This window comes from Chrysemys picta, chromosome 10 (genome assembly GCF_011386835.1).
Source record: "Chrysemys picta bellii isolate R12L10 chromosome 10, ASM1138683v2, whole genome shotgun sequence".
In the NCBI taxonomy this organism is placed as follows: Eukaryota; Metazoa; Chordata; order Testudines; family Emydidae; genus Chrysemys; species Chrysemys picta.
Window position 1 is genome coordinate 58,747,795 of NC_088800.1, and position 12,553 is coordinate 58,760,347.

Consider the following 12,553-nt stretch of genomic DNA (forward strand, 5'->3'; position numbering starts at 1 on the left):
TGGATATTGACTTAGCAACTGAATTTAGGCTCCCACTTCTAAAAATCATTGCCTCTGACTCCTAACCTTCTGTGCAGAACATCTCCAGATGTTTGTGGAAAGCCCCAGAGGGGCTTAATTCTCCTTCTGCAAGATATAAGGAACTCCCACTAAGTCTATGGGAGCTAGCACAGAGAACAGAGGGCCCCAGATGGTCTTTTTGTTACTCTGGATTGTGTTGCCTCTGATACATTGACTATCAGAAGACCCAGGAGAAGGAGGCACATGTTATGGCTATTGAAAGTTAATGAGGAAGGGACATAAGTTCCGAACAGGGCAATGCTCTAATGTGGGACACGAATTTCTGAAATGCTCAGCAAACTTGCAAAGTAAGGGGCAACGGGGGAAGAATCCTGAAGGGAGGTGGGTTGAAATGAACTTTGCTTGGTATTAAATATTCTACAGTTATTTTCCATGGTTAATCATGCTCCGTTTCAATATTAGTATTTTAAAACAGTGCATTCCTCTGAGATAGAGGTAAAGTTGGGTCTAAACAGAGGTGCAGCAGACTACAGCTCTGTGTGCTGTGTTTTAAGGAAAGTTAATTTCTTTGGAGCAGGGCAAGCATAAATACAAGGATTCTGGCAAAGTGAGCAGCAGGAGAAATGTGCATGCAACCAACGTAGGAAAGGTTATTGCTTTTTATTAGGGAGATGGAGGAACAGAGAAGTTTGTGTGCAGTATGCTATTGAAATGGATATTCTGTGGGAATAGTGCTGGTCAGTAACCAGCAGAGGGCGGTAGAGAAATAGAAGTGGTGTGTGTAAATCCTATAAAGGCTTTTGAAACCCTAGTTAAATGTTGAAAAGAGGAGCGAGAGCGCATCACAGAGCTCTCAGAAGCCACAGCTCCTCCAGAGAGGCAGCTTCAGCAGGCCAAATAAAAAAGTGCTCAGCATTTTAAAAAATGTCTAATCCGTCTGGCAGCCCAGAGGATGTGGTGAAGCAGCGAGGCAGAGATGGCAAGATGAGAAGGGAGGACCTGGATGATTCCCAACCCGAGGGGAAGAGGTTGAAGCTGGGGAATGAAGGAAGAAACAGTGGGAAGGAAGGAGCAGCAGCAGAAGAAATCATGCCATGTTTGGGCAGAGAAGATCCTGCGCCCCAAGCAGGTGGTGAAGGCAAAAGTGTAAGTGAGGTGGTTTTCCTGGCTCTGAGCTGGAAAGGGGGCTGGGGAAGCTGTGAGGATGCCTTAGCCAACTTCAGGGTGACAGATAATTTCAACTGGGTATCAAGTAGTGTAGGTGGAACCTGACAAAGCGTCCCGTCTCCCTGAGAGTGGAAGACAGTAACTGTTTAATTTAATATCTTGGCTAGATTCCTTTAGGTGCCAGAGTTTGTACTTTAGTCTGGATTTAGCATATTTGACAGATTATTTTTGTAAAGGATATTCCCTGCTAACACCTGCTGTCAGCTTCCTATTACCCCTTAGGGCTGGGGAAGGGAGGGTCTTTGGATTGACTTGGGCATCTCAAGTTATCAGTCCAGGCACTTGCGTTATCTGTAGTCATTTTGGGGAATGTTGTTTTACAGCCAGGGGTGGGAAAGGAACCTCAAGGGGCGTAGGGTAGTTTAAGTGACAGTACCACATTGAGAATTCGTCAGGGTGAAAAAATTCATGTTGAGGCTTTGCACAAAAACTGCAGTTAGAAAATCCCATCTTGTTAGATCTGCCCATTATCAAATCTTTATATGAATCTAAGTTTTTCAGTGTTGTCTGACTGGCTATTTAGTTCAGCTGATGTGCTTGACAGCAGGTGTTTGAGACATAGCAGAAAGTGTATGCATAAAAAAAGAAGACAGATGGATTCCCAACCAACTTAGGCTTTTCCTCCTGTGATCAAGTCAGGCAAAGGTTTTTTGGAGGGAGAGGAGGGTTTGCATACATTGTACCTGCTTCCCTTGTGAAGGTGTTTTCTATTTGAGTCACTGTCACAATTGGGAATCCAGGGCTGCTAGAGTTGGCTTGATGGAAGTTTGTTGTGTTGTTTTCATCTGAAGTGTTTTCTCCCTACTAGTGTGTTCCTTTCTGGCATTGCCTTCCTGAATTAAGATGCTCTTCCCCATCAAAAAAGGAATCAATTGACTGCTCCACACTTCAGTGTGATTTACAATCTCACTAATTTTGAAGGCAGAGTAGTTGGCCTGATTCATCCTGATGGAGGTCTATTTCTCAGAATGCAAGAGTTTGTCATATACAACTGGTTTTCAAAATCTAGCTACATGTGCATAATGTCAGATTATACAGGTGAGATTCTCCTTATTTTATCAGGCTGTGCAACTGCTCTTATGATGCATCATGGTATAAGATTGTGTACTGTAATTACAGTGCATCATAAAAGCTTAATGTTGTGTTGCCAAACTGTGTATTTCTGTAGTCATTTTGGTAACTAACTGAAGATGTGTAACCTACTGAGATCAGCAAATTAGACAAAATCCATGATACTCTTGGAGAAACACACAAAAAACATGGGAGGGTTATTATGAGTACATCATGTTATAGGCTAACATTAGCTGAAACCTCACTAGAGTACAGCCCCTTCTGAAATGTATTTCTTGCTAACGATACCTGTTTGCTTAGAAAATTAACAGAGAGAAAAAAAATTTATTTAAACGTCCTCTCTTTCCCTTTTTCTGGCTGAACATAAACAACCAAAACAAATTGAGAAGCTTCCTTTTCCCTTGAGTTTGAGTATCTTCTTTAAATTATTAGAAAGGAAAAGAGGAAACTGAGTTCTGCACTGAGCTCCTACAGGTGAAATTAATTTAATTTAGGTAACGAGCTTACTCAAATAAACAATCTTATTGACCCTTTAAACAACCAGGGATAAATGTATGTGGGCTTTTAAACTGAAGTTGAATGAGATTTTATTTTCATGTTTAGGTAGCACTGGATTCTAATCCTACACAGGATTCTCTCATTTGTGCCTGCTTTCTTCTTGTATAATGTAGGACCCAGTCCTGCAGGCACTTAGTATTGCTGTGCTCAATGTTGCAATGCCTAACTGATTTAGGAGCCTAAATGCCATCGACTTACAATAGGATTTTAGTTTGTCTAAATTCCTCTTGAAAATATTGAAGCTCCTAAATCAGGTAGGTATTGCAATGCTGAGTGCAGCAATACTTAAAATAAAAAAGCTGGGCCTTAATACCCAGCACCATGCTTACTACTACTGTGTATAGAGCCATTGGGTAAAATTTTCAAAAGTGAGTTGTGCCATGTTGTAACTATCATCCTGCTGGTCCCAGGATATTAGAGAGACAAGTGTGGGAGGTCATATCTTATATTGGATCGATTTCTGTTAACAGAAGTCAATCCAATAAAAGAGGACTTCACCCACCTTGTTTCTCAAAAGTGACTTAGGAGCCTAAGACTTAATGAAAGTCAATGGGACTTGGGAGTCTACATGACTAAATGACTGTTAAAAATGGGGCTTAGTCTCCTAAGTCACTTAGGGATAGATTTGTAAAGGTAGTGAAGTGCCTGGCTCCCAGAAATCTGGCCCATACGCATTTTTGTAAACTTAATCTGTTGCTATGAAAGTAAGCACTATGCTTGCTCACAAGTATTGCTAGGATTGGGCCCATACATAGGAAGAAGTCTTGACTCCTATTTCCTGCTTTGTTATTCCTATAAGCTTCCCTTATCCTCCTGGAAAAATCCTATGTAAATGAATAGCCTTCCGATGCATTTTGTATAAAGCATCCTACAGAATGTAATAGAACCTGTGTGTGTCTGCTCCAGGGCTGTCTTTTCCAGAAGGGTATGTTAAAAATACTAAAGAAACACATTAGTGACGACTGGTGATTGCTCCACACCTGTTTCTTTTTCAAAGCCATTTCCTCACTAATTAAATTTTGGGCCTGATTCAAAACCCACTATCATCTATGGGAGCCTTTCCATTGATTTCAATAGGCTTTGGATCAGAGCATCATGCTTCATTTTGATTCAAAAAGTTCTACTACATTTCTTTCTCCTGTCCATTTTGTTTATAAGCAGGCTGCTGGGATTTGTGCTGTTAAAAGCAAATTGCACTGATGCAGCAGGGACCATGTAACACTCCCTTACCATCAGAACCTCCTTTTATTTTTATATTGTCCAACAATTACTGCACGTGACTGTGATGTTCTTAGTTGTTTGTCATTTTTGCAGAGAACAAGCCATGGGAAAAGATGGACTCCATCCCCTTAGGACGTATTGGAATGACTTCAGTTCAGTGTTTAGAAGAAGCTTTAATAGGCTTAGCAGTATGGGTAATCAATGCCTGCACTGGAAGAACATTCCCTAGTAGTCCATAATGACTTCTATTTTAAAGAAGTACATTAAAAGAAATTATAGTCTTTGACTCCTTATTGGACTGGTAGAAAAAAATCAGCACAATAAGGGTGCGATTTCTTTATACTTATTTCATTATTGTTTGTCTGACTCAGCAGCCATTCTTCGGATTTAGAAGAAAAGACGACCTGGGTCATCAAATCTAGCTCATTGTTCCACTTGGTACGAAATCCTGTATTATGGAAGACTGCAGAGACCATCTGTATTTTATGCTTGTGAAATGGTGAATAATTTCTTGAGGGTATTTATTTGACATTGTACGTTGAGCCACCGCTATTCAGAACTATGAGTTGGTTACAGATGGGCAGTTTGCTGTTAGCTCTGTTGGATAAAGTTGTTTTGTGTTCACCATTAAGATAAAGCCTACATTTGGCAGTGGGTACCACATGGTGATATCTGGAATTATTCTTCCCCCCTTTTACTGGGAAGAGGCATTATTTTGTGGTGGTTCAGCTAATTTTGGCTTGTTATCGAGATCCACTAGACTTTCTTTTTCTTCTGTTCTCATTTTATTTGCTTGTAATTTCTCCATAATGAACAAATTGAATAACCCCAATGGATTGTGACAAAAGCCTTTAAAGAGGCTTAATAGCATTGTACAAATCTGTTCAAAGGTATTGGAGTAAGTTCATCTTTACTGTAATAGCATTGCCTGCAATGGAATTGCAGTAAGTGTAACATCCTGAAGTTATTTTGATTACACACATGCATGTTTTCCTGCAGGTTTGTGTCTACCTTGTCATTGTTGAATGGCTGCATGCAGAGTTAGGCAAGCCATACACAGCAATCAATCTATCAGATGAATGTAGCAGCCCTTTATTCTGTTAGGGTGAAATTAATCGCTGTGCAAAAAGTGAGCACAAAGACTGAGCAGCCCAAGGGCCTGTGTGGGACTTAGGAGGTGTACTATCTGGTGGATTTCTCTCTCATTGTGTTGGCTGCAAGGAGATCTGTTTTTGTATGAACTGATTTATTATTTGAAATCATCCATTTTTGATTAGTGACTAACTCTTCACCAAGATTATTGCTTAGTGTACGATATGCACCACGATGAGTCACCTACGTTGCATTTCTGCTCCTTGACTGAATGATTTGCCAACTCAAGATGGCTAAGTGAATATTTCTGGTGGTAATACACATGCAAATGCATAGTCACACAAGTATTTACAATCCTTCTCCCTGCAGTCATCCTTGCAAACAAAAATTTGCTCACCCAGTTGTTTGCAGAAAGTGGACAAAATGCGGCATTAATAAGTCAAAGCAAATTCATGGGTTTTAGTCCAACAAATACTTTACTTTACAATAATTTATTGTAGTGTTCCCCCAGCTACAACTGCCCTTCAGATACTTTCTCATCTACAGGGTCACAAGTGCAAGAGTGCAAATGAAAGCTCCCAAGTACTGGAATTTTCACAACTGCTATGTTTTTCCAGATATTGTCAGATACTTACCACAAAGCTCTTTTTATCTTCCCTCATCCACCCTGCCCAAGACAGTAATGAGGTGAATGATCTGGTATGCTGGTGGGGGGAGGAGGGGAGGATTGGCGCACATGTTTGGGTATAGCATCCCTACCAAACAGATTCCTTTCTGAGGAAAAATGTTTTTAACTTTTTCATTCATGATTCACATTTTTGCTGATGTCAGCATTTGCAGATCCTTCCTAGATATGCCAAAAACACCAGCCAAAAGAGACTATTTTTCAGCATTTCTAGTCTGAGAAGGAATCTCAAGAAAGCCTGTTACTCAATATTTTCAGCCTGTTTTTGCCAGAGGTTCAGATAGCTTGACAAAGCTTGAACAACTTCTGGGTGGTTAGCTGAAGTGAACCTTTTGAAGATTTCCCTTTGGTAATCTATCCTCTTTCTAAGGCATTTTGTTCCCCTGTTAAACACCTATTTTATAACCACATAAACATAACAGTAAGCACACTCCTCACGTCCTTCCTACAATGCTTGGACCAGGCACCTGCAATCTGAACTTAAAACTGACTTGAAAACCCCCTTCTAAAACTACTTAGAGAAAGTTATTCTAAACTTTCCAAAAATGAGAAGCTGAGAATATGGTGACTGACTCAGCTCTGTGCAAGGAAAGATAGTAGGGGTGGATCCTCCACTGACTTCAATGGAGCAAGGACAATTAACACCAGCTGAGGCTCATATTTGATTATAGTAGTTGCAAAGGAGGGAGCCATGATCTGATGCCTTTTAGGAACTGTGTAGCTGGGGATGTCACAGCCTTATCCCTTGCCTCCTAGACATAAGCACCTTGAGGCCATCTCTAATTGCATGATCACATGCTAGGCCTAGTTTACCACTGTGTTACTTAACAGATACAATGGAGATTCACAAAGCTGCTAAATTTTCTTGCTGCGTTTTACATTAACTTTTTGGGGGCTAGGGAGGGGGGGGGGAAGGATCATTGGAAAAAATGAAAAACTGAGTTTTTTCATTCTTCATGAACCTTGCACACACACACTTGCACATACTCTGTCCCAAACAATAGCTAGCAACATCTCTGTCTTTGTCAGTCCAAAGCTCCTGGGTGGGTTGACAACCTCTTTTGTCCTACATGAGGGGGCTTGTGATGAACTTACTCTGACACCCACTCTGAGCGGTTTGCAATCAATACAATCACCAGCACCTCTCAGCATAACACTATATTCATTTTGAATGCAACTTTGTGTACCATAAACTCTACTTACACAACATACTGCATATTAGAGAAAGAGCCAGTTCTCAGCTAGTGTGAAATTGTCATACGTCTGTGGCGAGTCCATGGAACTGCAACAATTTTACATCGGCTGAAAATCTGCCCCGATGGATGTGATCCAAAACCTGTTTTAATCAGTGGGTGTCTGTCCCTGGACGTAAGCGAACTTTGGATCAGGCCTGAAGTGTACAATGCAGAATAACAGTGCAAACTGGTTGGCAAAGATAATCCACTTCACTTGTCAGCTAAGAATCATAGAATCATAGAATATCAGGGTTGGAAGGGACCTCAAGAGGTCATCTAGTCCAACCCCCTGCTCAAAGCAGGACCAATTCCCAACTAAATCATCCCAGCCAGGGCTTTGTCAAGCCGGGCCTTAAAAACCTCCAAGGAAGGAGACTCCACCACCTCCCTAGGTAACGCATTCCAGTGTTTCACCACCCTCCTAGTGAAATAGTGTTTCCTAATATCCAACCTGGACCTCCCCCACTGCAACTTGAGACCATTGCTCCTTGTTCTGTCATCTGCCACCACTGAGAACAGCCGAGCTCCATCCTCTTTGGAACCCCCCTTCAGGTAGTTGAAGGCTGCTATCAAATCCCCCCTCATTCTTCTCTTCTGGAGACTAAACAATCCCAGTTCCCTCAGCCTCTCCTCATAAGTCATGTGCTCCAGACCCCTAATCATTTTTGTTGCCCTCCGTTGGACTCTTTCCAATTTTTCCACATCCTTCTTGTAGTGTGGGGCCCAAAACTGGACACAGTATTCCAGATGAGTCCTCATCAATGTCGAATAAAGGGGAATGATCACATCCCTCAATCTGCTGGCAATGCCCCTACTTATACAGCCCAAAATGCCGTTAGCCTTCTTGGCAACAAGAGCACACTGTTGACTCATATCCAGCTTCTTGTCCACTGTGACCCCTAGGTACTTTTCTGCAGAACTGCTACCTAGCCATTCGGTCCCTAGTCTGTAGCAGTGCATGGGATTCTTCCGTCCTAAGTGCAGGACTCTGCACTTGTCCTTGTTGAACCTCATCAGGTTTTTTTTGGCCCAATCCTCTAATTTGTCTAGGTCCCTCTGTATCCGCTCCCTACCCTCTAGTGTATCTACCATGCCTCCCAGTTTAGTGTCATCTGCAAACTTGCTGAGAGTGCAGTCCACACCATCCTCCAGATCATTAATAAAGATATTAAACAAAACCGGCCCCAGGACCGATCCTTGGGGCACTCCGCTTGAAACCGGCTGCCAACTAGACATGGAGCCATTGATCACTACCCATTGAGCCCGATGATCTAGCCAGCTTTCTATCCACCTTACAGTCCATTCATCCAGCCCATACTTCTTTAACTTGGTGGCAAGAATACTGTGGGAGACCGTATCAAAAGCTTTGCTAAAGTCAAGGAATAACACATCCACTGCTTTCCCCTCATCCACAGAGCCAGTTATCTCATCATAGAAGGCAATTAGGTTAGTCAGGCACGACTTCCCCTGCGTGAATCCATGCTGACTGTTTCTGATCACTTTCCTCTCCTCTAAATGTTTCATAATTGATTCCTTGGGGAATCGTTAGCAGTCTCCTAAATTACAGATCTGTGCTACAAAATTGAAGGCTCTGACCAGTTGGAGAGGTGGTGTATATCTGTGCTGTCCCAAGAGGAATTGTTTCTCAGAGGATCACCATTCTTCCCCCTTGCTCCCGTGCAGGGGAAGTAACTGATTTAACCCCTCTTTGGGTTTTAGCACACTTCCCACACCTTCCCCCTCCTGCTGCCTGGTAGGGGAGTTAGTGTAAAGGCTCAGTCCACTTCCTGCCCTCTTCATACCCATTTACTTGAATATCATGTATGCAGACCCTGCTCTTCCTTCCACTTAGATATAGCCCCAATCTGGGAGAGCCCTATGGAGTGGGTGGACAAGTGTAGGAAGACCTTATTCCCATACATCAGTGGTCCCCAATGTGGTGCCCACGGGTGCCATGGCGGCCGTCGGGGCATCTATGTGCGCCCGCATACTGTCCAGCAGACGAGCATCCGCCGAAATGCCACTGAGAAGCAACATCGTCTAGAGGCGTCGCCGCCGAAATGCCGCTGCTTTTCGGCAGCATTTCGGCGGCGACGCCTCTGGATAATGATGCTTGTCGGCGGCATTTTGGTGGATGCTCGTCTGCCGGCCACGGTCCTCAGTGGCTTGTCATCCAGCGCCCGCCAGATAAAAAAGGTTGGGGACCACTGCCATACATGGTTGCATAGGACGTATCTAGTGTTACATTTGTAGCTGGTTTCTCTTGTCAGTTGAAGCTGAAGGAAGCTGATTCAAAAGAAACTGTGCTCACTGCATGGGTGCTGACAAAATTATTAGAGAGAAGAGAGCTCATCATACAAGAAGCCTGTCAGTAGGAGAGGAAGGATGCTTTAGTGATTACAGCAGGGGTCCCCAATGCGGTGCCCGCGGGTGCCGCGGTGCCCGCCGGGGCATCCATGTGCGCCCGCCTACTGGCCGCTGGATAAGCAGCCACTGAGAAGCGGCAACATCGAGAAGCGCCACCGCCGAAATGCCGCTGAATTTCGGCGGCGACACCTCTTGACGTTGCCTCTTCACGGCGGCATTTTGGCGGCTGCTTGTCCGGCGGCCACCGTCCTCGGCGGCTAGTCGTCTGGCGCCCGCCCCATGGGAAAGGTTGGGAATTACTGGGTTACAGTACTAGCCTGGGGCTTCGAATATCTGAGTTCAATTCCTGGCTCTGTCACTGATTTCCTGTGTGACCTTAGTCAAATCACTTAGGCAGGCTGGGCTTCAGTTCCCCATCTGTAAAACTAGGGTAACAGCACTTCCTTACCTCCCAGGGGAATTGTGCAGATAAACACATTAGGTTACGAGATGCTCAGATACTATGGTAATTGCAGGGGAGAGGTGTATATAAGCATCAAACAGGGGTTCCAAAGCTTTGTCTTGGGCCAGCCGGGTGCATGGCAGTGAAGGAGAAATCCTTTCTTGGATCCATCCATTTATTATTTGTATTGCCATAGCACCTAGAGACCCCCGACAAGGCCCCATTGTGCTAAGTGCTGTACTGACACTTGAATTGCCAGCATCCCCCTCACTAATGCCCCCAGCCCCTATTGGCCCGAGGACTCTGGGATCAAGCCCTGGATCTGACTATGCTATTATAACTATGCAAAAAGCTTTTAGTAGCCTGAGAAATGAATTGATGCCACATAAGTACCTGTGATAGATGGTAAAGATATGGTGGGCCATTAAACTGTAAAAATAGTGTTAGTATGGACAAATGAAATAAACATACAAGATGATACATGTGTATTTCAGGTGACAGGAAAAATGAACAATTGTCCTTGAGAAATCGTTTGTGGTCCAATAATTCAAGACTGCTTTATGACACGCATGCAGCAAAGGTCATTCAAGGCTGTGCGGTCAATGTTAAACTTTGGCAAGTTATGACTTTGGAGTGCCTATCCATACAACTCTGACATGATGTTAATGCAGCTTCATCATACAGAATAGGTTTAGTTTAGAAACTGTTATTCAGTTTAGTTATTAGAATATATATTTTTCTAAGTGCCCTGGATTGTGTTTGTGAATATTCTTTTGAGAAGGCATTGCAGCGGTTAGAGATGGGAAAGATCTTAATAAATCAGCCAGACCATCTCCTAGCTAATGAAGGATGGTTCCCTATAAGTACATTTTCCTGTATGTTGTCTAGTCTGATTTTAAAAATACCAAAAGACGGGGCTTTCACCACTTCCCTTGGGAGGTTGCTCCACAGTCTAATAAATCTTGCTGTCCTATTTTACATTTTGCAGTGCCATTTATTTTGAAGCTAAGGTACAACAGCCAGACAAAAAGAATTTGAAACAACTCAGTTTTTGTGCTAAAATTCTTACAGATGTATCCATATTTCTCAAGTCTCTCACCTGCCATGCAAAACTCAAATAAGTTTACTTCTGACACATTTCCACTCTATCTGTACTGGCAGTTACAGGCCAAGGTGATAAGTGTCTGCAAATACCATTGATGGCAAGATCAGAGTAGGGGACAAAAAGACAAATTATTCACATTTGCTTAAATTAGAATTCTATAGGACTGGGAGAAACCTGCTTGTCTTGGTTAGCTAGAAACTTCACCTGGGCTTGTTTGGTAACCTCACTGAGACTTAAAAAGCCAGTAGACTTACATCTATGCGCATTTAAAGATAGTGATTTTGTTTTTCTCCACAGGCATATTAGAATTTTTTACTAGTCCTGCTCCACTGACAAAGATAGCTAAGTTTACAAACTTAGCAGGCTTAACTGACTTTGAAATTTACTTGATAAAGGACTATTATGAGCAACTGAGGGGCCCTTTGTAGAGCTTACATGCTCCTCAGCAGAGAGCTGCCAGCTTACAAGATATGTTGAATAGATCCATGTCCTTGTTTAAAAAAAAATATTGAAGTTAAATACAGGAACTCGTTACCAGAATGTAACATTAAGGTTGACTTATCAAGTGCACAAGACAGGTAACCTCAGAAGTTAAGGTTGCTCCTTGAATATTAACTGGGTCATCATGCAGGACAATTTAAAGGACATTGTAGTAATACAAAAGGCTGATGGGAAGGAGAAAGAAGGTTGCCATCTATACCAGACATCTATGCAGTGAAGTCACAGGGAAGCTCTAGGACCAGCCAGAAATTTTGAGATGGATACACAAATTGTAAAGTATGAAGGCCTCAGATAGGGAACAAGGCAGGAGATCATCTCTCAAGGTAATGTTCCAGATAGAAGGAAATCAGCCAAAGCAAATTTTAAGTCCTGAAAAGCACTTTCAGAAAAAGCAGCAAAAAATCTATATAAAACAAAGGACAACGCAGTGAGAGAAGAGAAGAGGAAATATATGGATGACATCACCAAAGAAACTGGAACATTTTATTAGCTCAACAATGTTCTAACTGGCAAGCTTACACTAATCAGAGGGCCAGTTAAGGTTAAACGAACAAGGAAAGACCTTAACGGGGGGGAAATCCCCAGAGAGAGTAATGGGCATTCTGTCACCTCTACTGTTTGGCATTGCCATTGACTTCATTCTGAGAAAACGTGTAGATTGATACAACACTGGGATTGTCTGACATAACAGTACACTAGATCTAGCTTTTGCTGATGACATAGCTCAACCAACCTGCAAGTAAAGATTGAAAGAAGGCAGCGTTAACAGCCAATTATGAGGGAACCCCCCTGTAAATCTAATGACAACCCCAGCAACTCCCAGCTCAAGCATAACATAGTAGGCAAAGGAAGACAAGAGGTGAGTCAATTGACATACCTTGGCAGTTATGTACCAACCAGTGGGGATGTCTAGAAGGAAAAGGGGCAGCTGCACTAACTAGCTTAAACAAGATTTGGTTATTGAAAATCTACAACTTACAGACCAAACTATGACTCTTAAGGTGGAAATAACATTTCCGTTTAACATA

At 42.7% G+C, this 12,553-nt stretch overlaps 1 protein-coding gene across 21 annotated transcripts in view; it reads left to right on the top strand.

Annotated features, from left to right (window-relative positions):
- The first annotated feature begins 839 nt into the window (after positions 1–839).
- Positions 840–12,553, top strand: part of RBFOX1 (RNA binding fox-1 homolog 1) — a 2,478,424-nt gene continuing 2,466,710 nt past the window's right edge. For all 21 annotated transcript variants that reach the window (XM_065558775.1, XM_008162566.4, XM_008162565.4 and 18 more), the window contains exon 1: positions 840–1,167. In XM_065558775.1, coding sequence (XP_065414847.1) covers positions 946–1,167 — 222 coding nt within the window. In that variant the 5' untranslated portion in view covers positions 840–945. The remainder of the gene's footprint in view (positions 1,168–12,553) is intronic.